This window comes from Pongo pygmaeus, chromosome 4 (assembly GCF_028885625.2).
Source record: "Pongo pygmaeus isolate AG05252 chromosome 4, NHGRI_mPonPyg2-v2.0_pri, whole genome shotgun sequence".
NCBI classification, from domain to species: Eukaryota; Metazoa; Chordata; class Mammalia; order Primates; family Hominidae; genus Pongo; species Pongo pygmaeus.
Window position 1 is genome coordinate 44,062,485 of NC_072377.2, and position 24,008 is coordinate 44,086,492.

The 24,008-nt window shown below is 37.3% G+C and overlaps 1 protein-coding gene across 6 annotated transcripts in view; it reads left to right on the top strand.

Moving 5' to 3' along the window:
- The window catches only part of NNT (nicotinamide nucleotide transhydrogenase), a 101,213-nt gene that overhangs the window by 46,569 nt on the left and 30,636 nt on the right, over nt 1–24,008 (top strand). For all 6 annotated transcript variants that reach the window (XM_054486921.2, XM_054486924.2, XM_054486923.2 and 3 more), the window contains 6 exons: nt 909–1,019; nt 2,169–2,314; nt 3,456–3,651; nt 6,285–6,518; nt 7,876–8,036; nt 10,386–10,565. In XM_054486921.2, the coding sequence (XP_054342896.1) occupies nt 909–1,019; nt 2,169–2,314; nt 3,456–3,651; nt 6,285–6,518; nt 7,876–8,036; nt 10,386–10,565 (1,028 nt within the window). The remainder of the gene's footprint in view (nt 1–908; nt 1,020–2,168; nt 2,315–3,455; nt 3,652–6,284; nt 6,519–7,875; nt 8,037–10,385; nt 10,566–24,008) is intronic.

Below are 24,008 nucleotides of genomic sequence, written 5' to 3' on the forward strand. Positions count from 1 at the left end.
CCAAGTTTGATTTTTTTTTTTTTTTTAAAGAAAAGGATTCCACTGATAACATTTGAAAACCAGTGTTCCACAGAATCATAGCTGCAACATCCTATAGGGCTCTCCTTGGATTCAACTCAACATTCAGCCTAGCAAGGCTACAATAGGCCCCATGTGGCATCAGGTTCACCATGAAGCTATGGGACAGGAAAACACAGCTTTCCAGTGAGGTGGCATCAGGCATTTCTCTTTGGTGCCAGTCTTTTCAGCAGTTCATGCAGCAGTCCACATGGTTGCCCAGGATCTATTCTTTGTCCCCTAGCAATGGGTCAGATATGAGGGAATGAGTCCTACATTGGACAAGCATGGGAGCTGTCCTGGCTTGAAAGCCTCAGGGCCAATAGTCATCTTTTATAACATTGCCATAGGCACAGGTTCGAGGATCTCTGCAGGGAACATGTCTAGCTCCAAGAGGTGCTGTAGTCAGGAAAACCCAAAGCTAGGCATCCCCAGCAGGCATTTACAGTTCATGAATAGTTTCTTCCAGTTTACATGCAAATTATCTACCAGGGTCACTTTTTAACCATAAGCAATGTTGTCTATAACATTGGTGGATTTATATCTGTATTAGAGGAACATAGCTAGAAAGTTAAAGGAAAGTCCAATTCCAATGCAGAAGGAGAAAAGGTTTTGTTAACCCTTTTCCCACAGTAGTAATTTCAGTGAGAATGATGTGAAGGTGTGTTGCCAACAGTCTGCATAAGGAAAATTGTTTATTTCATTTTAATGAGGGTGTAAGAAAGCTGCCTTGTTTTTTAATATTGAGAACTTTACCCTCTATGAATCTATGTATGTGAGGTACTTCAGCTATGATATTTGATTTGGTGGTGTCACTATCACTATTCACTATGTTAATGCTTTCTTTCTAGGGCTGACTGCAGTTGGTGGGTTGGCACTGATGGGAGGACATTTGTATCCTTCCACAACTCCTCAGGGCCTTGCTGCTCTTGCCACATTCATATCCTCTGTCAACATTGCAGGTATGATGTCAGTGAAAGGTCTCGGTACTATTTTCAATGGAGACAAACAAAGCAAATATAAATCAATATAAAATAGACATAATTGTGCCTTTAAAAAATGTTTCACTCAGACCGTAAATGCTCTTTGTGCAGGAAAATTAGTTATTTTGCCCATCTGTAATTTTTAGAAACTCTGGATAAAAGAACAACCCCCAGTTCCCCAAAACAAACAAACAAAATGATGTCTTGCTACAAGTTAACTGGAAAGTTATTGAATGCATGGTTTTGAAGTAAGTTGGGTTAGAGCTATCACTGTAACATCTATTAATTAGTATAATTTTAGATAAAATTTTAGTCTTTCGCCTTATCCCAGCCAGCGTTTGTTTCTGGAAACTGAAACAAACTCATGTGTGAGACTCATTTGATGCTATTTTGTAGATAACAATTCTTTAATGTGTCCAAGAAACCTGGTGCCTGTTGATATGGTATTTTTTTCTTTTATAATTTATTATAGGGTTTTACAAATGTAACAACCTACTAGGAAAAGATACCAATCTTTGATCTTTCACATTCTCAAGCTTTTTGAATGGCTTTTTTTTTTCTTTTAGTCATGCAGAAATAGTTTTGCATTCTGATAGCAAGTTTTCTTCCTGAATATATTTAGTGTTTTTTCCCCCACCTCTCTAATGGAACTGGCTTGAGTAATAGAATGACTTTAAATTTTGGCTGGGCCTGTGGCTCACACCTGTGATCCCAGCACTTTGGGAGGTCAAGGCGGGCAGATCACCTGAGGTCAGGAGTTCGAGACCAGCCTGACCAACATGATGAAACCCCCTGTCTACTAAAAATACAAAAATTAGCCCACCATAGTGGCGCGAGCCTATAATCCCAGCTACTGGGGAGGCTGAGGCAGGAGAATAGCTTGAACCTGGGAAGCGGAGATTGCAGTGAGCCAAGATCGTGTCACTGCACCCTAGCCTGGGCAACAGAGTGAGACTCCATCTCAAAAAAAAAAAAGAATTTGAGGTTGCAAAATGTTATTTTAAATTATATTTGTTCCTAGGTGATAAAGATGTGCTTAAAACAGAAAAATTGTAGCACTTTAAAAAATCATGTTGCTCAGTGAGCTCAAAGAGGTACTATGTTTTTTATTTCCTTTGCTTTGCTAAGGTGGCTTTCTGGTGACTCAGAGAATGCTGGACATGTTCAAGCGTCCCACTGACCCCCCAGAATACAACTACCTGTACCTGCTCCCTGCCGGCACCTTTGTTGGTGGATATTTAGCTGCCCTCTACAGTGGTTATAACATTGAACAGGTAAGATGCTCTTTGTAAGGTTTTATATTTACCACAATATTTTCTTCTCTATTAGATTTAACATTGTTAGTTATCCTAATTCAAATTATCGAGCAAATACAACTCTGTCAAGCAAATACAACAATAACCCTAGAAACATTTTGGTCAAACCGAGCATTCTCTTCCCCTAAGGATCAGGACCCTGGATTCTAGAGACAGATTTTTCTGGTAACTGAGTTTAAATATGGGTTTATGTCTTTGTTTCGATACATTTTACACGTTTTTCCACATGTAAAAGGAGTTAAGGTTATCAGTATCTTCATTATGTATCTAGCTAGATTGCGGTGGATTTATAATGAAACAATACAAAATTTGAAAAATTATTATTAAGTACTATTAGTTCTTTTCCTATTCTTCCTCTACAAATCCAGCACATCATCTCTTGGTACCAAGAGATGTTATATAATCATAAAAAAATTTATAAAAAAAGGATAGTTTAAACTTAATGTTGTATAGAAAAACAGAAATAATCCAGCTGGACTTTGAAAGTTCCAACTTGTAATGTAACAGACCTTCAACTTTGTTCTGAACTCCGTATTTTCTATTTCTTTTCAATGGCTGTCTTTTAGTTTCTTCTGTGTTTCCAACATGCAGTATTTATTGAATGAACAATTTTTTTTTTTTTTGAGAAGAGTTGGAGCAGTGAGTCAGAAAGACCTTAGTCTGAATTCCAGATTTCCAATTTACTGATCATTTGCCTTGGAGAAAATATGCAACTTCTTTAAGCTTTGATTCTCTCTTTTGCAAAATAAGGGTAATGATTTTTCCTTCTTGTGGATCTCATGAGACTGTGACAACACAAATAAAACATATGGCAAAGCCCCTGGCACTTACCTCAGGGGTTGGCTCTTTTACAGCATTTGGTCAGGTTTAGTATTTTTAGATCCAATAATGACTCCATTTAAATTTAGGTACTTTTATGTGTATTTGTGCATGAGAGCAAATCCAGAAGAAACCAATTTATATAAATGGTATAAGTGCAAATACAATATAAGTATTTAATATGTTAATATTCCTAATGGGCAGGAAAGTATACTGAAATCTCTAAGCTAATAGACCCAAGGTTTTAATAATCTCTCTCTCTCACTTTTCCTTTGAAAAGATCATGTACCTAGGCTCGGGTTTGTGCTGTGTCGGTGCCTTGGCTGGCCTCTCCACCCAGGGAACAGCGCGTCTTGGCAATGCATTGGGCATGATTGGGGTTGCTGGAGGACTGGCAGCCACCCTCGGAGTCCTAAAACCGGGCCCAGAATTACTAGCTCAGATGTCTGGAGCGATGGCTTTGGGTGGTACCATTGGTAAGCACTTGTGGGCTTCTGCCTTTATGTGAACTCCAGTTTCTCAATATATATTTCTAAGGTCCATATTGATGAAATAATTAAATTGTGTTCATGGAAATTGCTTCAGTTAATATTATTTTGGTGAAAATTCATTCCAGTTGGTGTAATTCTCATTCAAATACATTTTAAAACACTGAGTAAATGCATCAACTGAGTCAAAATATCCTATACTCAATTCTTATCTTCCTTACTGACTGTGTCCCGTTAGCTGATAATGGAATGGGGGATTGGAATCCTTATGTATGTACTATACATAAGCTAACTTTTGTTCTGCTGGGTATAAATAACGGCCAAAGATTCTGCTTCATAGACCTGTTAAAAATGAAAAAAACAAAAAACAAAAAACTTGTGCCAGCAGAAAAACCACTGTTTTAATTTTATTCAGTTGTTTGCTGGATTGTTAAATTTTCAGGAATTTTTAGGCTGGGCATGGTGGCTCACACTGTAATCCCAGCACTTTGGGAGGCTGATGTGGGTGGATCACTTGAGGCCAGGAGTTTGAAACCAGCCTGGCCAACATGGTGAAACCCTGTCGCTATTAAATATACAAAAATTAGTTGAGCATGGTGGTGTACAACTGTAATCCCAGCTTCTTGGGTGGCTGAAGCATGAGAATCGCTTGAACTTGGGATCTGGAGGTTGCAGTGAGCTGTGATCATGCTGCTGCGCTCCAGCCTGGGTGACAAAGCGAGACTCTGTCTCAAAAAAAAAAAAAAAAATTTTTTTCCAGGAATTTTTAAAGTTGATTGTTAAACACAGCCATTATTAAATACTAAATTACATAAACTTAAATGAATCAGAAACAAAGATAATAATATTAAAAACTCATAACTTTGTAATTAATTTACTAGGTTTTATTATCTATGCTCTTGAGGTTACTTATATTTATTGTATGTGTATAGAAGAAATACTATGTATCAGTGGGCTGTGGTACATCTCTTTTCAATTCTACATTCAATGACATCACATTGGTAGATTGAAATTTGACTTTGTAGCAGTATTGCAGAGTGGAAATAAGCAAATGCTACAAATCTGGGCTAGATTTATTGTTTTGTTTATTGTCCAGACATGAGAAAGTGATGGAGAAAATGTTAATGATGCAGCTTAAACTTGAGATGTTTTGACTGTAGCTATGACATTGTGAATAGCACAAATAATTGAGCAAATAATCTTCCAGTATTTGAAAACTATTATCAGATTCAGCAATAAAGTCACTCATATGGTTGATAAATGAGTGAAGTTCTCACATACATTCTGTTGTTTTACTTTCATCTTACTTATTAAAGCAAATAAAAATATCAAACAATGTTCCTGTTGGAAGTATGCTTATTCATCAGTTGCAAACACTAGGTTGGCTACAGATGTAAGAGCAAAGATCCATAAAAACATTCTATGAAAGTCAATTTGTCTACATGGAATTTTCAATAAAGAGCACTGTATTTCTTATTATTTGAAAATTGTATGCTAGCCACCTTTATATCAGTTAAAGCTCATGTGTTTGTATGTGCATGTATTTTTTTCCCCTGGAACTGGTTATTAAATGTTTCCCAGTGGAACACTGGCTTTAGGCCTCCTTTTATACTTCCTCAGGACAGCTTTGACTCTTTTCTTGATAATCTCTGGGGAAAGGGACTTGAAGGAAAATGTTTGCTCTGTAGGTTCATGGCAGGAAAACCTTTAGACATGATCTTAGCAAATATTCTGAGCCCCACTCCTTCTGTATCACCTACCTATAGCCATGCAGTTCCTTCAGAGGCTCCTAATTTGGGTATTTACTGCCCAGATTTTTGCATTTCTTTACCTTGGGACTTTGCTCCCACCTACCCACCTGAAAACCAAGGTCTTCTTCATGTTCCAGGTGTTTCTTATGTGCTCAGGAGCAAGCACTGGCTATAGAGAAGAGGGCCTGGGTTGTAATGGGGAGAATATAAGGGAATTTGATTAGAGGTTTAGGTAGTCTGAAGAAGTGTTGGCTAGTGGAAGGTTGGGAGTTTGTGACGGGAAGAGGCACGCATTGATGCTGGGTGTTGGGATTCATTGGAGTTGGGTCGTGCTTAGGTGTGTGGAGAAAAACTGTTGTTTTGAAAGGGTATACAAGTTGAGCATCTATAACCCGAAAATCCGAAATGCTCCAAAATCCAAAACTTTTTGAGTGCTGACATGACACCACAAGTGGTGAATTCTACACATAAATACTTAACACAAACTTTGTTTCAAGCACAAAATAATTTAAAATGTTGTTTAAAATTACTTTCAGGCTATATGTATATGAAACATAAATGAATTTTGTGTTTAGACCTGGGTCCCATTCCCAAGATATCTTATTATGTATATGAAAATATTCCAAAATTTAAAAAAAATTAAAATCTGAAACACTTCTGGTCCCAGGCATATCAGATAAGGGATACTCAACCTGTATACAACTAGTGCCCTTACCTTCTGTACAGCCCCTGTAGAGAATATTTAGCCCATACTAGGAACTAGATAATATTTATTTGTGACAATGGTAGAAATCCTTAAGGGTGATCTTTGTTGTGGTTACTTCTCAAAAGTTTGTCAAGTTTTAATTTATTTTTGACCTTTCATAACAGGATTGACAATTGCCAAACGCATCCAGATTTCTGATTTACCTCAATTAGTTGCTGCTTTTCACAGTTTAGTGGGTTTGGCAGCTGTACTTACTTGCATAGCTGAGTACATTATAGAATATCCACATTTTGCTACGGATGCAGCAGCAAATCTCACCAAGATTGTGGCCTACCTCGGCACTTACATTGGTGGTGTCACCTTTAGTGGCTCTCTCATTGCCTATGGAAAATTGCAGGGTAAGTGATTCAGCATAACATAGAGGTAAATATCTATTGTTTAGGGCATTTAGGGATCCATTTTAATTTCAGAAAATACATTAACAGGGCTGGGTGCAATGGCTCATGCCTGCAATCCAGCACTTTGGTAAGCTGAGGTGGGAGGCTCTCGAGCCCAGGAGTTCAAGACCAGCCTGGGCAACATAGCGAGACCCTATCTCTACTTTTTATAAAAAATAAAATATTACTACTAATAAAAAAGATTAAAAAAAGAAAATGCCTTAACAGTAAAACTGTTAGGTGAAGAGTATTCGTATAGCACTCAGAAATTGTAAGAGTTTTTTTCCCCTTGTCCTTCCCCTTTATTGATACTTAATAAGTCTCATAAAGCTTTGAAGCTGTTTCATTTGCAGACAGCTAATGGAGGAAATTAGTGAACAGAAATTTGCATGGAGGGACTAGTTGACTTTTGATAATACATATGAACTAAACAGCATCCTCATAATCCTTGGTTAGAGATGACTGTGTAGAATTCACAGAAATGAACTTTATACATTTTCCAAAATAGAAGCTTATTAAATAAGTTTGTGTGAGTAGTAAACAGTACTTATTTTGAAAACAAATACGCACTTTAGGACTCTAGCATGACAAGTTTTGCTGCTAGTAAAGTCAATCATGAAAATGGAAGTGGAGAAAAAACCCTACAGAAGCTGCTGTCAGTGTTTTTACAAAAAAGTCTCTAGAGAAACTAGTTTGTGATTTAAAAACATGGTTTTGCCTCTCAGTAATAAAGTCATGAAAATTAAGTGGGGAACTTCCATGAAACTTGAAAATCATAAAAGAACTTCAAGTCTCAAACATTCTTATCTCATGCTTTGCCTTTAGGAACAAATAACACACAGGTTTTCTTCTTCCTTGGGCTCAGTTGATAGAATCCAAAATACTAGTGTACTAGGATTCCATGAAGTTCTATTTATTTATTTTTACTTTTTTATGCTTTATTTTTGTCAGAAGTCTGGCAGGCATGAAGTTTTAAATAAATAAAGCCACACTTAACAATTTCCATGTTGGTCATACATGAGAAAATAACTTTTTAAGATTTCATGACAAAGAGGAAAGAAATTGTTTTGTGGTCAAAATAGGGAAAAGAATAGTGAAGTCAAACCATAGTTTTTCTGCCTCTATTCATGTTTATTATGTGTAATAATTCTAATTTGCTTTTATGTTTCATATCTGGTGATACAAAGTAATATTTTAAATAGCATGTTATTCTAATGTTAAATTTTGGTAGTTTAGGATTAAAAGACACACTTGAGTGTGTGCGAGGGGGTTTCTTACAACACACTCTGAATTCTAACTACTATGTGCTTGGCTCTAGGTCTCCTGAAATCTGCCCCTCTCCTACTGCCTGGAAGGCACTTACTCAATGCAGGCTTACTGGCTGCTAGTGTGGGCGGGATAATCCCATTCATGGTGGACCCAAGCTTTGTCACTGGCATCACCTGTCTGGGTTCTGTGTCTGCTCTCTCTGCTGTCATGGTAAGAAGTCAGAGATTGAGAAGCACATATTTGGTGAAGAACTGGGAATATTTTGTCAGATTAAAGTGTAATCATATTTTTATCTCTTCAAGAACCTTGATGGAATAAAAATGTTTTAAAATTATGTCACATGTTCATCTTTTTAGAATCTGGAAAACATAGAAGAGTGTAGGAAGAACATTATTCTTTCTTGCAACTTAATTGTTCATTTTAAAGTTGTCACATGAGACACCTTTATTGCTCTGGAGTCTTTTCACTGGATCAATGTGTTGGTGAACAAGAGCTTAAAAAGGCCAAGGGTTTCAATGTATTAGGTGCCTACTACATGACAAGCCCTACAAAATAGTGCTTTGGGGTTTATACAATACAAGTAAGATAGTCTGTGCCCACTAGTTGCTCTCACATCATTGGAAGATATGACACGAAATCAAATAAGTATAGAATGAAATGCAGTTAAAAAACCCTGTATGCTCAGTGAGAGTGTTCAGTGAAGCCTTTTATGATAGGTTCGGCCTTCCTCTTTCTCTGCAATTTTTATGTTTAGTATATTGAAACACACAGTAGTTTTTAGTTGTCTATGTGACAGTCTGGCATCTTATATCAATGTATGATGCTGTTTCATGCAGTGCTATTATTTACTGTTATTCACTGTTACTCATGTTCTTTCAGTGTCTAATCTGTAAACAAGGTGTATATTTAAGTTAAAAAAATTATCTACAGTGCCTAACACAAAGTTAGACACATAGCAATTGCTTATGAAATACTTACTGGCTCCTTGATTCAGAAACACCTAATTTATAGTGTAAAAATGATACTTATTTCTGTGTGATCATGAGAGTTAGGTCATGATTTTAACGCAGAAACTTTAGAACACTGAAAAGTAAATTAAAATCTCATCTTTATATTCACACTCATGGTCTAATTTTATTCTGGCTTATTGCACTGGTTATTGTTTTAAACAAAAGAAAAATAATTTTGATATTTTTAATCTAATAAAGCAGAATAGGCTAATGAAGTCTCAAAATAAAAGATATACAAATGTGACTGGGTGCGGTGGCTCATGACTATAATCCCAGCACTTTGGGAGGCCGACGTGGGTGGATCACCTGAGGTCAGGAGTTTGTGACTAGCCTGGCTAACATGGTGAAACCCCGTCTCTACTAAAAATACAAAAATAAGCCGGGTGTGGTGGTGTGCACCTGTATTCCCAGCTGCTTGGGAGGCTGAGGCAGGAGAATTGCTTGAACTTGGGGGGCGGTGGTTGCAGTGAGCCAAGATCATGCCATTGCACTCCAGCCTGGGTGACAAAGCAAGACTCTGTCTCAAAAAAAATAAAGAAAAAAAGATAGACAAATCTAAAACTTTAAGAATTGTTGTTTTTGGGAAGCAGTGAATATGATATTTAAAGGATTTATTGGTTCTATGAGAATGTCTAAGTATTTTTTGAATTTATTTTATTGCTTTTGGCTTAAATGAGTAATACATGAATATGCTCTCATTGTAACAAACAAAAAACGGTAAAAATATGTGAAATAAAAAGCAAAAAGCTTTTTCCTTTCCTGTGTTTAGTAATTTTGAGTTGTATCACGGACATTGTTAATGATACATTCTAGACATTTTGGATATTATGTTATATTCCTTCAAAGGGTATTGATTATTATTTTTTATTTATGTGTTTTTGTAGCCAGCTAACTTGGCTAAACTCAAATTCCAAATTTTGACTCCCTTATGGTGGGTGGTGGGGGGCAGCTGAAATCTATTGTTATTTTATCCTTATCAGGATTGCTTGGAGTCTGTCTCACATATGTGTAGTTCAAGAGTCATCCAGAGATTTGAGTAGAATTTATAAACAGAAACTGGGACTCCTTCTCTCTAGCCTGCTTCTTTGTGGGATTCCCCTTATTACTTTCCAGCTGCCTTAGTCATCTCAAATGCTATCTTTAGGATCTTCAAGCCAGTAAGACTGCGGGCTTATATTTTATAATTTCCTTAACTGGTACCAACAGGGGATTGCCCTCAGTCTAAAGCCATAAAAACTGGGAAATTCACTTAGTGTCATTATATTTTTCCAAATGTAGACACTTCTCCAGTTTCTGCCTGCTTTTCATCACTGAAAAGTGTTTTTTTTAAAATGTAGGGATTTTTTTTAGGGGGGTGGGTGGCTCAGTGTTTATAGTTGTTACACCTGTGGAAGTGTTGGTCAGATGGGAGACACTTATTACCAGAAGTGAAACTTATATGTAAATATATTAATGGGAAAGCTAGAATAATTAAGGAGCAAAATGTTAAATGTCAGAGGTTTTATTTTTATGTTATTAATTTTGAGTTCTGATTTGATTGTTGTTCTAGGGTGTGACTTTGACAGCTGCTATTGGGGGTGCTGACATGCCCGTCGTCATCACTGTGCTGAACAGCTACTCAGGCTGGGCCCTGTGTGCAGAGGGCTTCCTGCTCAACAACAATCTGCTGACCATCGTGGGTGCACTCATAGGCTCGTCTGGTGCTATCCTGTCATACATCATGTGTGTGGTAAGAAACAACACATACATGAAACAAAAGGAAATGGCTTTCTGAAAACATGGATGTGCTTGTCATTTCTTTTATTAGCCATAAAAATGACTGTTGTAGGCTGGGCATGGTAGCTCACGCCTGTAATCCCAGCACTTTAGGAGGCCAAGGCGGGTGGATCACGAGGTCAGGAGTTCAAGACCAGCCTGCTCAAGATAGTAAAACCCTGTCTCTACTAAAAATACAAAAATTAGCCAGGCGTGGTGGTGGGTGCCTGTAATCCCAGCTACTTTGCAGGCCGAGGCAGAGAATTGCTTGAACCCAGGAGGCAGAGGTTGCAGTGACTGAGATCATGCCACTGTACTCCAGCCTGGGTGACATAGTGAGACTCCATCTCAAAAGAAAAGAAAAAAAAGGAGTATGGTAGCTTTGAATTCTCTTCAGCAGAAATAGCAGAGTATTTCATTTGCATAAATTTCCAAGACTGCCTTTAATGTACCCAACTGTAAATAATTAGGAAAATTAAATAGAAAGATGAAAATCTTCTAGTGCCTCTCTCCATCTGGAGCTAAACAGGTAAGATTTTGGTTTATTTCCTTATGTATGGCATATCTGTGTATTTACTTGTCTGACCATGTTGTATATTGTCTTACATTGAAAAAAACTTCTATAATATATTGTTGACTTTTTGTCATTAAAAATTCTTTTAAAATATTATTTTAAGAGACTTTATCCTGAACCATCATATGGATATACAAAATTTATTTAATTTGCCCTGAATGCTATACATATGAAGTTGTTTGATTTTGATTTCTCTTTGTACATATCTTTGACATTTCAGATTTTTGTCTTAAGATAGATTCCTAGAATTTATAGGCTCATTATACTTTAGCCATGTTTCTGGAAAGGTTGTTCTAATTTACACTCCCGTTGGTCATCTATGAGAGTTTCTACCTTAGAAGTTTTGTGGTCAGCATGATGGTTTTTTAAAAAAAGAACAGAAAAAAGTAACAACACTAATACTTCCTGGCTTTTCTGTTTGTTTGTTTCAAGTTCTCTTCTTGATGGCAAGAAGACGTTCTGCAAATATTATAATTAAAGGTTTGAGTAGAACTTTTTTTCAAATTATAGATGTTATTTTCTAAATAATACTTTTGAATAATTGTTAAAGTACAAGTATGAAACTAAATGAAAGCAGAACGTGATTTTACACTGATAAATAATTTAGACAAGAAAGGGATCTGTATTAGTCCATTCTCACACTGCTGTAAAGAACTACCTCAGACTGGGTAATTTATGAAGTAAAGAGGTTTAATTGACTCACAGTTCCACAGGCTTAACAGGAAGCATGACTGAAAGGCCACAGGAAGCTTACAATCATGGCGGAAGATGAATGGGAAGCAAGCACATCTTACCATAGCAGAGAAGGGGAGAGAGTGAAGGGGGATGTGACACACACTTTTAAACCACTAGATCTCGTGAGAACTCACTAGCATAAGAACAGCAAGGCAGAAGTCAGCCCCCATAATCCATCAACTTCCACCAGGCCCCCCCTGTGGCATGTGGGGATTACAGTTCGACATGAGATTTGGGTAGGGACTCAGAGCCAAACCATATCAGATACTTACTCTACCTTCATTCTTTTATTATAATATTAAAAAAAATATTTTACAACTTAGGATTTTTCTTATGATTTAATTGAAAATCTCATTGTAATTTGGAAGGCTGAAGTATCTTTTCATAGTAAAAAATATTTTTGTTTCTTAGGCTATATTGCAAAACAAAGGATTTAATAGCCCAAATTCAAAACAAGCTAAGGAGTTTTAAAATTAAATCGCCTAAATTACCTGGGGAATTTGGAAAGGTGAAGATTTATGTATCCTATTTGAAAAGTGTCAGGCTTTGTGACAGAAAGAAGAAACATTTGTGAAGAAGAAATATTTATGAAATTGTACTAGAAATACAGTTTTCTGTAAAAGTAAACTTTTAACCCTTAGTTTGATTTTGCTTCAGTTGATGAATTTGAATAACCAGCAGGGGGCAGCAGATTTTCATTATTACTTAAACGTGGTTTGTCAGAAAGTGGCTTTTAAAGTTAAATGGGAGGATTTGAAGGATTTGAATGTTAACAAAGCCTATGGCATGCTGATATGGGGAGAGGAGGGAAGACGACTTGTTTCTAGTTCTTGAAATGTCAGCATGGGTAATTTCCCATTTTATCCTTTTTAAAAAATGGTTTTCTTTAGGTTTTTAAATTTATGAAGAGTATTCCCCACATTTCTGTCTGTGTCTCTCTTATTACTCTCTTTTTCCTTCTTCACTTAGTGTCTTTTATTATTATTAGTTATAGCAACCATAGTAAGTCTTACAGTAACTCTTCTGTAACCCTAGAATAAGGTAGTAAGAGGTACTTGTTGAAAGTACTCTCCTCTACGTGTTCTGCAATTATATCATCTTTCTCTTATTTTTCTTATTCTTTTATTTTTTTGATATGTTTTCTCTACATCTTCTATTTCTTTTCTTTCCATTTCACTGCCATAGGCGTGCCACTTACCATCAGCATTCCATAGATATTTTGTATTCCTATTCTGTATATAGAACTACCAAATTATTCCGATAGCTGCCTGAGGCCATAAATATCATATTGGGTCAGATTAATAATTTGGATTCAAGAACAGTTGAAGTTTTAATTTAAAAAAAAATCTGGCCAGGCGCCGTGGCTCGTACCTGTAATTCTAGCACTTTGGGAGGCCAAGGCAGGTGGATCAATTGAGTCCAGGAGTTCAAGACCAGCCTGGGCAACATGACAAAACCCTGTCTCTACAAAAAATATAAAAGTTAGCTGGGCACGGTGGCACATGCCTATAGTCCGATCTACTTGGGGGGCTGAGGCAGGAGGATCACCTGAACCTGGGGAGGTTGAGGCTGCAATGAGCTGTGATTGTACCACTGGACTGCAGCCTAGGTGACAGAGTGAGAACCTGTCTCAAAAAAAAAAAAATTCCAATTAAAGATGTTTAATGTAGGAAATTTGGAAGAATCAGAAAAGGATAAATAAAAAAATAAAATTACCTAAACTTCCATTACCACTTAACTATTAACATTCTAGTCTTTTTTATATGAATATGTTTAAATACCTTCTATTTAATATATTATGTAATTGTCTAACCTTAATTTTAATTAAGGTTTAATTAATGTTTAATTTTCTAATAATTTTTAGCTCCTACTATTATACCACACAGATATTACCATAATCTATTTATTCAAATTCATATTAGTTGTTTTTAACTTTCTTTTTTTTTGGTTGCAGTTTTCCTTCATCTACATCTTTGATTATTTCCTTAGGTCCAGTTTTTATAAGTGCAATTACATGGTCAAAGGGAGTAAGAACTTTTTGTTGGCTTTTAATATTGCTAAATTGATCTCCACAAAGGATTCACCAGTCAAAGCTCTTACTTGTGATGTGCAATGTGTTTGTCTTACTGTATGATCTCTACTCCTAGGCAAAAACAAGTCAGAAACCAACAAATACAAGCCTGTCATATTTTTTGATTTTGAAGATAGAAATTATCTTTTCTTCTACAATTTTCTGATTTCTCACTTTTTACATTAACCTTCATTGATAAACCTTCTTTATGCTTCTTTATTATAGGAAATTATAGGAGATTTATTCAATCTCTTCACGGCTGTGCTTAGTGGCTCTGGGTAGATCAGTATAATCATAAAAATGAAATAGCTACTCAAAATTGAGCATTAGTGCAACATAGCAGGCATTATGCTGGGTGCTTTACAAAATATAGCTCATTTAATCCCCACACAAATTCTTGAGGTAGGAAATATTATTCTCATTTTACTGAGAAAGTATTGTAAGGCACCATTTATTATTCACCTTTGTGTTTGTGGAGTCTGGCCAAGTACCTGGCACGTTCACACAAATTGGTTTGTTAAATGAACATTAGAGAAATATTTTATTTGTTAGCTTATTTCATGTTTTAGAATCTTCTCCAGATAGACTATGATAGCAGATATAGTAGAGTTAATATGGTACCAGTATATTGACCTTCACTGTTATTTATTGAAGGAAACACGCAAGTCCAAACTAGAACAGGGTGATTTTATTATGTGTGAGGGAATGGAATGCACCCCAAATGGCTAACCAGCAATCCCTAAAATTGAATTTTTGTTCTGTTGGGTGTCCTCTGAGCTCAGTGCTATGGTTACACAATACCCAAGATTATAAAAACTGAAAAATGTTGACAGTGTCCAAACAACCAATTCAAATGAATAATATCCAAATATCATATAGACGTTAACCTCTTTATGATTTTACAGTTTCTTTGTTTGTGATAGTATCCAGATTGCCTCAGAAATAGAGGTCTTACAAAAATTGAACAGCATTTTCAGATCAAATTTTCTGATTTTTGCACTTTGCTGCTTGGTTCCAAATAAAAATAGAACAGAATGAAGTGGATCAAAAACCAAATCAAAAATATTTTTTCCTTTGTGATTAATTAATTAGTATCTACAAAGCATTGAAATGAGAGATGCTAGTAAATGGTATATATGTTATTATTGCTTTGGCTTTGTCAGTTTTATGACCTTTCCTTTGCTTTCAGATTTATTTCTTACAGTGTGTTCAGAATTATGTGAATTAGGATTCTCTTTAACGTAGAATGCAATTTTAATTATTGGCTTAATAGCTTAAAAGGAACAGTCTTAAACAGTCTTGCAAATTCTTTGTCTTGGAAGCTGGGAACTGTTCAATCTCTGGAACAGTGGTCATAGGATATTCTCATTAATCATTTAAGCAGGCAAAAAAAAAAAAAAAAAAAAGACAGAGAGAGAAAGAACCAAAACAAAACCATAGACGCTAAACATTTGTTGAGAATATGATGTTGCAATGGTAAATTTAGAGATAAAAATAATTTCGTTTTTAAGAGACCACATAGAATTATTATAGCTTAATGGTGATATAATTGTGGATACATGTTCAACAAGTTGACTGTGATGGCTAAACTACTGTGTGGTTCCTTTTTTTTCTCCCTACGATGCCATCAGAAGTGGGTACCCATTAATTAAATGTCCTCAGAGATTCTTTCCTTCTTCTTCATTCAGTTTTATAGGAGGAAATAATGGTTCCTTTTAAGACGAGTTAGAATAAAATGGTTTATTTATCCCTCTCCTCTGTCCCTCTACATCTGTACAGTGGTACATCTACTGCTGTGATCTTCTGCAGGACTGTATGATAAGGGTGATGGAACCTCTTTGTTCACTGGATTTTTTTTTCTGGTTTTTTTTTTTTTTATTGTTATACTTTAAGTTCTAGGGTACATGTGCACAATGCGCAGGTTTGTTACATATGTGTACATGCGCCATGTTGGTGTGCTGCACCCATTAACTCATTTACATTAGGTATATCTCCTAATGCTATCCCTCCCCACTCCCCCCACCCCACGACATGCCCTGGTGTGTGATGTTCCCCTTCCTGTGTCCAAGTGTTCTCATTGTTCAATTCCCGCCTATGAGTGAGAACATTCAGTGTTTGGTTTTTTGTCCTTGCCATAGTTTGCTGAGAATGATGGTTTCCAGCTTCATCCATGTCCCTACAAAGGAAATGAACTCATCCTTTTTTATGGCTGCATAGTATTCCATGGTGTATATGTGCCATATTTTCTTAATCCAGTCTATCATTGATGAACATTTGGGTTGGTTCCAAGTCTTTGCTATTGTGAATAGTGCCACAGTAAACATACGTGTGCATGTGTCTTTATAGCAGCATGATTTATAATCCTTTGGGTATATACCCGAGTAATGGGATGGCTCGGTCAAATGGTATTTCTAGTTCTAGATCCTTGAGGAATCGCCACACTGTCTTCCTCAATGGTTGAACTAGTTTACAGTCCCACCAACAGCGTAAAAGTGTTATTATTTCTCCACATCCTCTCCAGCACCTGTTGTTTCCTGACTTTTTACTGATCGCCATTCTAACTGGTGTGAGATGGTATCTCATTGTGGTTTTGATTTGCATTTCTCTGATGGCCAGTGATGGTGAGCATTTTTTCATGCATCTTTTGGCTGCATAAATGTCTTCTTTTGAGAAGTGTCTGTTCATATCCTTTGCCCACTTGTTGATGGGGTTGTTTGTTTTTTTCTTGTAAATCTGTTTGAGTTCTTTGTAGATTCTGGATATTAGCCCTTTGTCAGATGAGCAGATTGCAAAAATTTTCTCCCATTCTGTAGGTTGCCTGTTTACTCTGATGGTAGTTTTTTTTTGCTGTACAGAAGCTCTTTAGTTTAATCAGATCCCATTTGTCAATTTTGGCTTTTGTTGCCATTGCTTTTGGAGTTTTATACATGAAGTCCTTGCCCATGCCTATGTCGTGAATGGTATTGCCTAGGTTTTCTTCTGGGGTTTTTATGGTTTTAGGTCTAACATTTAAGTCTTTAATCCATCTTGAATTAATTTTTGTATAAAGCGTAAGGAAGGGATCCAATTTCAGCTTTCTACATATGGCTAGCCAGTTTTCCCAGCACCATTTATTAAATAGGGAATCCTTTCCCTGTTTGTTGTTTTTGTCAGGTTTGTCAAAGATCAGATGGTTGTAGATGTGTGGTATTATTTCTGAGGGCTCTGTTTATTCCATTGATCTATATCTCTGTTTTGGTACCAGTACCATGCTGTTTTGGTTACTGTAGCCTTGTAGTATAATTTGAAGTCAGGTAGCGTGATGCCTCCAGCTTTGTTCTTTTGGCTTAGGATTGACTTGGCAATGCGGGCTCTTTTTTGGTTCCATATGAACTTTAAAGTAGTTTTTTCCAATTCTGTGAAGAAAGTCATTGGTAGCTTGATGGGGATGGCATTGAATCTATAAATTACCTTGGGCAGTATGGTCATTGTCACAATACTGATTCTTCCTATCCATGAGCATGGAATGTTCTTCCATTTGTTTGTGTCCTCTTTTATTTCATTGAGCAGTGGTTTGTAGTTCTCCTTGAAGAGGTCCTTCACATCCCCTGTAAGTTGGATTCCTAGGTATTTTATTCTCTTAAAAGCAGTTGTGAATGGGAGTTTACTCATGATTTGGTTCTCTGTCTGTTATTGGTGTATAAGAATGCTTATGAATTTTGCACATTGATTTTGTATCTTGAGACTTTGCTGCAGTTCCTTATCAGCTTAAAGAGATTTTGGGCTGAGACGATGGGGTTTTCTAGATATACAATCATGTCATCTGCAAACAGGGACAATTTCACTTCCTCTTTTCCTAATTGAATACCCTTTATTTCTTTCTCCTGCCTGATTACCCTGGCCAGAACTTCCAACACTATGATGAATAGGAGTGGTGAGAGAGGGCATCCCTGTCTTGTGCCAGTTTTCAAAGGGAATGCTTCCAGTTTTTGCCCATTCAGTATGATATTGGCTGTGGGTTTGTGATAGATAGCTCTGATTATTTGGAGATACGTCCCATCAATACCTAATTTATTGAGAGTTTTTAGCATGAAGGGTTGTTGAATTTTGTCAAAGGCCTTTTCTGCATCTATTGAGATAATCATATGGTTTTTGTCGTTGGTTCTGTTTATATGCTAGATTATGTTTATTGATTTGCATATGTTGAACCAGCCTTGCATCCCAGGGATGAAGCCCACTTGATCATGGTGGATAAGCTTTTTGATGTGCTGCTGGATTTGGTTTGCCAGTATTTTATTGAGGATTTTTACATCAATGTTCATCAAGGATATTGGTCTAAAATTCTCTTTTTTTGTTGTGTCTCTGCCAGGCTTTGGTATCAGGATGATGCTGGCCTCATAAAATGAGTTAGGGAGGATTCCCTCTTTTTCTGTTGATTGGAATAGTTCAGAAGGAATGGTACCAGTTCCTCCTTGTACCTCTGGTAGAATTCGGCTGTGAATCTGTCTGATCCTGGACTTTTTTTGGTTGGTAGGGTATTAATTATTGCCTCAATTTCAGAGCCTGTTATTGGTCTATTCAGGGATTCAGCTTCTTCCTGGTTTAGTCTTGGGAGGGTGTATGTGTCCAGGAATTTATCCATTTCTTCTAGATTTTCTAGTTTATTTGCATAGAGGTGTTTATAGTATTCTCTGATGGTAGTTTGTATTTCTGTGGGATCAGTGGTGATATTCTCCTTATCATTTTTTATTGTGTCTATTTGATTCTTGTCTCTTTTCTTATTTATTGCTCTTGCCAGTGGTCCATCAATTTTGTTGATCTTTTCAAAAAACCAGCTCCTGGTTTCATTGATTTTTTTGAATGGTTTTTTGTGTCTCTATCTCCTCCAGTTCTGCTCTGATCTTACTTATTTCTAGACTTCTGTAGGCTTTGGAATGTGTTTGCTCTTGCTTCTCTAGTTCTTTTAATTGTGATGTTAGGGTGTCAATTTTAGATCTTTCCTGCTTTCTCTTGTGGGCATGTAGTGCTATAAATTTCCCTCTACCCACTGCTTTAAATGTGTCCCAGAGATTCTGGTATGTTGTGTCTTTGTTCTCATTGGTTTCAAAGAACATCTTTATTTCTGCCTTCATTTCGTTATGTACCCAGTAGTCATTCGGGAGCAGGTTGTTCAGTTTCCATGTAGTTGAGCGGTTTTGAGTGAGTTTCTTAATCCTGAGTTCTAGTTTGATTGCACTGTGGTGTGAGAGACAGTTTGTTATAATTTCTGTTCTTTTACATTTGCTGAGGTGTGCTTTACTTCCACCTATGTGGTCAGTTTTGGAATAAGTGCAGTGTGGTGCTGAGAAGAATGTGTGTTCTGTTGATTTAGGGTGGAGACATTCTGTAGATGTCTATTAGGTCTACTTGGTGCAGAGTCACATTCAATTCCTGGATATCCTTGTTAACTTTCTGTCTCATTGATCTGTCTAATGTTGACAGTGGGGTGTTAAAGTCTCCCATGATTATTGTGTGGGAGTCTAAGTCTCTTTCTAGGTCTCTAAGGACTTGCTTTATGAATCTGGGTGCCCCTGTATTGGGTGCATATGTATTTCAGATAGTTAGCTCTTGTTGTTGAATTGATCCCTTTACAATTATGTAATGGCCTTCTTTGTCTCTTTTGATCTTTGTTGGTTTAAAGTCTGTTTTATCAGAGACTAGGATTGTAACCCCTGCTTCTTTTTGCTTTCCATTTGCTTGGTAGGTCTTCCTCCATCCCTTTATTTTGAGCCTATGTGTGTCTCTGCATGTGACTTGAGTCTTGTGAATACAGCATACTGGTGGGTCTTGACTCTTTATCCAATTTGCCAGTCTGTGTCTTTTAATTGGAGCATTTAGCCCATTTACATTTAATGTTAATATTGTTATGTGTGAATTTGATCCTGTCATTATGATGTTAGCTGGTTATTTTGCTCCTTAGTTGATGCAGTTTCTTCCTAGCATCAATAGTCTTTACAGTTTGGCATGTTTTTGCAGTGGCTGGTACCAGTTGTTCCTTTCCATGTTTAGTGCTTCCTTCAGGAGCTCTTGTAAGGCAGGCCTGGTGGTGACAAAATCTCTCAGCATTTGCTTGTCTGTAAAGGATTTTATTTCTCCTTCACCTATGGAGCTTAGTTTGGCTGGATATGAAATTCTGGCTTGAAAATTCTTTTAAGAATGTTGAATATTGGCCCCCACTCTCTTCTGGCTTGTAGAATTTCTGCCAAGAGATCAGCTGTTAGTCTGATGGGCTTCCCTTTGTGGGTAACCCGACGTTTCTCTCTAGCTGCCCTTAACATTTTTTCCTTCATTTCAACTTTGGTGAATCTGACAATTATTTGTCTTGGAGTTCCTCTTCTCGAGGAGTATCTCTGTGGTATTCTCTGTATTTCCTGAATTTGAATGTTGGCCTGCCTTGTTAGGTTGGGGAAGTTCTCCCAGATAATATCCTGCAGAGTATTTTCCAACTTGGTTCCATTCTCCTCATCACTTTCAGGTACACCAATGAGACGTAGATTTTGTCTTTTCACATAGTCCCATATTTCTTTGAGGCTTTGTTCATTTCTTTTTACTATTTTTTCTCTAAACTTCTCTTCTCGCTTCATTTCATTCATTTGATCTTCAATCACTGATACCCTTTCTTCCAGTTGATCGAATCGGCTATTGAAACTTGTGCATTCATCACGTAGTTCTCATGCCATGGTTTTCAGCTCCATCAGCTCATTTAAGTACTTCTCTACACTGTTTATTCTAGTTAGCCATGCGTCTAATCTTTTTTCAAGGTTTGTAGCTTTTTGTGATGGGTTCGAACTTCCTCCTTTAGCTCGGAGAAGTTGGATCCTCTGAAGCCTTCTTCTCTCAACTTGTCAAAGTCATTCTCCATCCAGCTTTGTTCCGTTGCTGGCGAGGAGCTGCATTCCTTTGGAGGGGGAGAGGCGCTCTGATTTTTAGAATTTTCAGCTTTTCTGCTCTGTTTTTTCCCCATCTTTGTGGTTTTATCTACCTTTGGTCTTAGATGATGGTGACGTACAGATGAGGTTTTGGTGTGGATGTCCTTTCTGTTTGTTAGTTTTCCTTCTAACAGTCAGGACCCTCAGCTGCAGGTCTGTTGGAGTTTGCTGGAGTTCCACTCCAGACCCTGTTTGCCTGGGTATCAGCAGCAGAGGCTGCAGAACTGCGAATATTGGTGAACAGCAAATGTTGCTGCCTGATCGTTCCTCTGGAAGCTTCGTCTCAGAGGGGTACCCAGCCATGTGAGGTGTCAGTCTGCCCCTACTGGAGGGTGCCTCCCAGTTAGGCTACTTGGGGGTCAGGGACCCAGTTGAGGAGGCAGTCTGTCCGTTGTCAGATCTCAAACTCCGTGCTGGGAGAACCACTACTCTCTTCAAGGCTGTCAGACAGGGACGTGTAAGTCTGCAGAGGTTTCTGCTGCCTTTTGTTCAGCTATGCCCTGCCCCCAAAGGTGGAGTATATAGAGGCAGGCAGGGTTCCTTGAGCTGTGGTTGGCTCCACCCAGTTCGAGCTTCCCGGCTGCTTTGTTTACCTACTCAAGGCTCAGCAATGGTGGGCGCCCCTCCCCCAGCCTCGCTGCCACCTTGCAGTTCGATCTCAGACTGCTGGGGTAGCAATGAGTGAGGCTCTGTGGGCGTGGGACCCTCTGAGCCAGGCGTGGGATATAATCTCCTGGTGTGCCATTTGCTAAGACCGTTGGAAAAGCGCAGTGGTATTAGGGTGGGAGTGACCTGATTTTCCAGGTGCCCTCCGTCACCGCTTTCCTTGGCTAGGAAAGGGTATTCCCTGACCCGTTGTGCTTCCTGGGTGAGGCAATGCCTCGCCCTGCTTTGGCTCACGCTCGGTGGACTGCACCCACTGTCCTGCTCACACTGTCCCACAAGCCCCAGTGTGATGAACCCGGTACCTCAATTGGAAATGCAGAAATCACCCCTCTTCTGCGTCTCTCATGCTGGTAGCGGTAGACTGGAGCTCTTCCTATTTGGCCATCTTGGAACCCAATCCTCACTGGACTCTTTTTTTAAAAAAGTTATCTATGGCAGAAATATCTTAATGTCTGAAATGGTCCTTTAAATCAATTTTAAGGGCAAAAATTTGGTAGAACATATATTTTGATAACAATTTCAGAATTGTGTAATTCAAAACTAGAAAGGATTAATCTAGATCAATGAGTTGAATGTTTGGGAAGTCTCAGATGTGGCTATTTGTGTTTTCATTAAACGTTGGGTTTAAATATGGGAGGAAGGTGTTAGGAATTTAAAACATCATGTCAGCTAGGGATTGTGAACTTAATTAAAAGCATTACTTTAGCTGGGCACTGTGGCTCATTCCTGTAATCCCAGCACTTTGAGAGGCCGAGGCAGGCAGATCACTTGTGGTCAGGAGTTTGAGACCAGCCTGGCCAACATGGTGAAACCACATTTCTACCAAATATATAAAAGGTTACCCAGGTGTGGTGGCATGCACCTGTAATCCCAGTTACTCTGGAGGCTGAGGCAGGAAAATCTCTTGAACCCAGGAGGCGGAGGTTGCAGTGAGCTGAGATCATGCCACTGCACTCCAGCCTGGGTGACAGAGTGAGACTCCATCTCAAATAAAAAAAAAAAAAAAAGGCATTACTTTAATTCTTTCACCCTCTTGTCCTTTAATAATACAAGTAAAGACATTTCAGGTTTTATTTTGTATGTAATAATCTTAGCCAAATTTGTCAGACTTTGGGCTCTGTAAAATGTCAATGTTGTGTCTGATAAATGAGTTTAGATTGAAAGAACAATTACAATTCTGGCAACATTTTGATTCATCATCTTTGAAATTTACTTTATTTAGGCTTTATTAAAGTATGGCTTCTTGCTCATCTTCTGTGTACCTTTTCCTCCCTGCCTTTGCCTGGGCCCTACTCAGCCTAAGGGAAATGTCTCCACCAAGCTGGTAGCAGGCTGAGCCATCATTGTGTGGGGTGGCCATAGTTTTCTCGATGTGGTACTTATCATTGAAGATCTTGGTGCATTTTTACTTTTTTAATACTAAAGTGTTGTATTTTTTAAAAAAGCAATAGATTGACACTTATATAGCCTTTAAGTCGTATAATGAAGCAAATAATATATTTATTACAGCACTTAAAATAGAGTTCAATAAGTTTTTGGAAATTTTTTCTGAAGTGATAAAGTCAGTTATGATTATGTAGAATGACAGTTTTGATCACATGCAGTGATTTGAATTCTTAAAATGCATTTGATTACTCAGAACAACTAGTTTTTTTTTTCCTTTTCTTTTACTACCCCACCTCCAGAGGTCTACAAATGAACTGTTTTCAAAACCAGATCAGTTATTGTCACATATTTCAGCAGTGGCATTCCTATGGTACATTCTTTAGTGATTATAAATGATCGTGAGAAGTTCATTTCTCTTATTTTTCTTTTGAGATTATTTTTCTAGTTAAAACAGTGAGCATAAATTTTAAAGAGTATATAACTTTATTCTTCTGAAATATTTTAGAGTCCTAATGGTGAACCCAGTTACTTCTATTAAAACTTAGGTATGGGGCTTTGTGGAGCTATAATTGATTTGGAAAATAAGACAGTATCAACCCCCATATTTCTATTTTCTTGATGACAGAGGGCAGCAAAATTCTAGATGAAATGGATCTTTACTGTTTTGATTCTTACCAGTTGCTTCTTCACAGCTGGTATCTGTGAAGATGGAATCTGTAGCAGAATTCAGCTGAGAGATAAAATTGCTCAATCAGCATTCAGACAGTAATAAGTAGATGTGATTTTTTCATTAGTTTATCAATTTTACTGATAATTTTTTGTTGGTTTCTATTTTTTTTACTGAAAATATATCAGTGCAATTGATTTGATAGGGAAAAAGATAATGTGGTTCTCAGATATCTTCTGTCATTTCAATTTTTGAAGTGATTGTCAGAAACCAGCTGAAATTTATCTGATTAAAGTGTTTTAAATGATCAAATAAACCTTTTAAAATGATTCCAAATATCATATACACAACATTTGTATACCATTCTCACA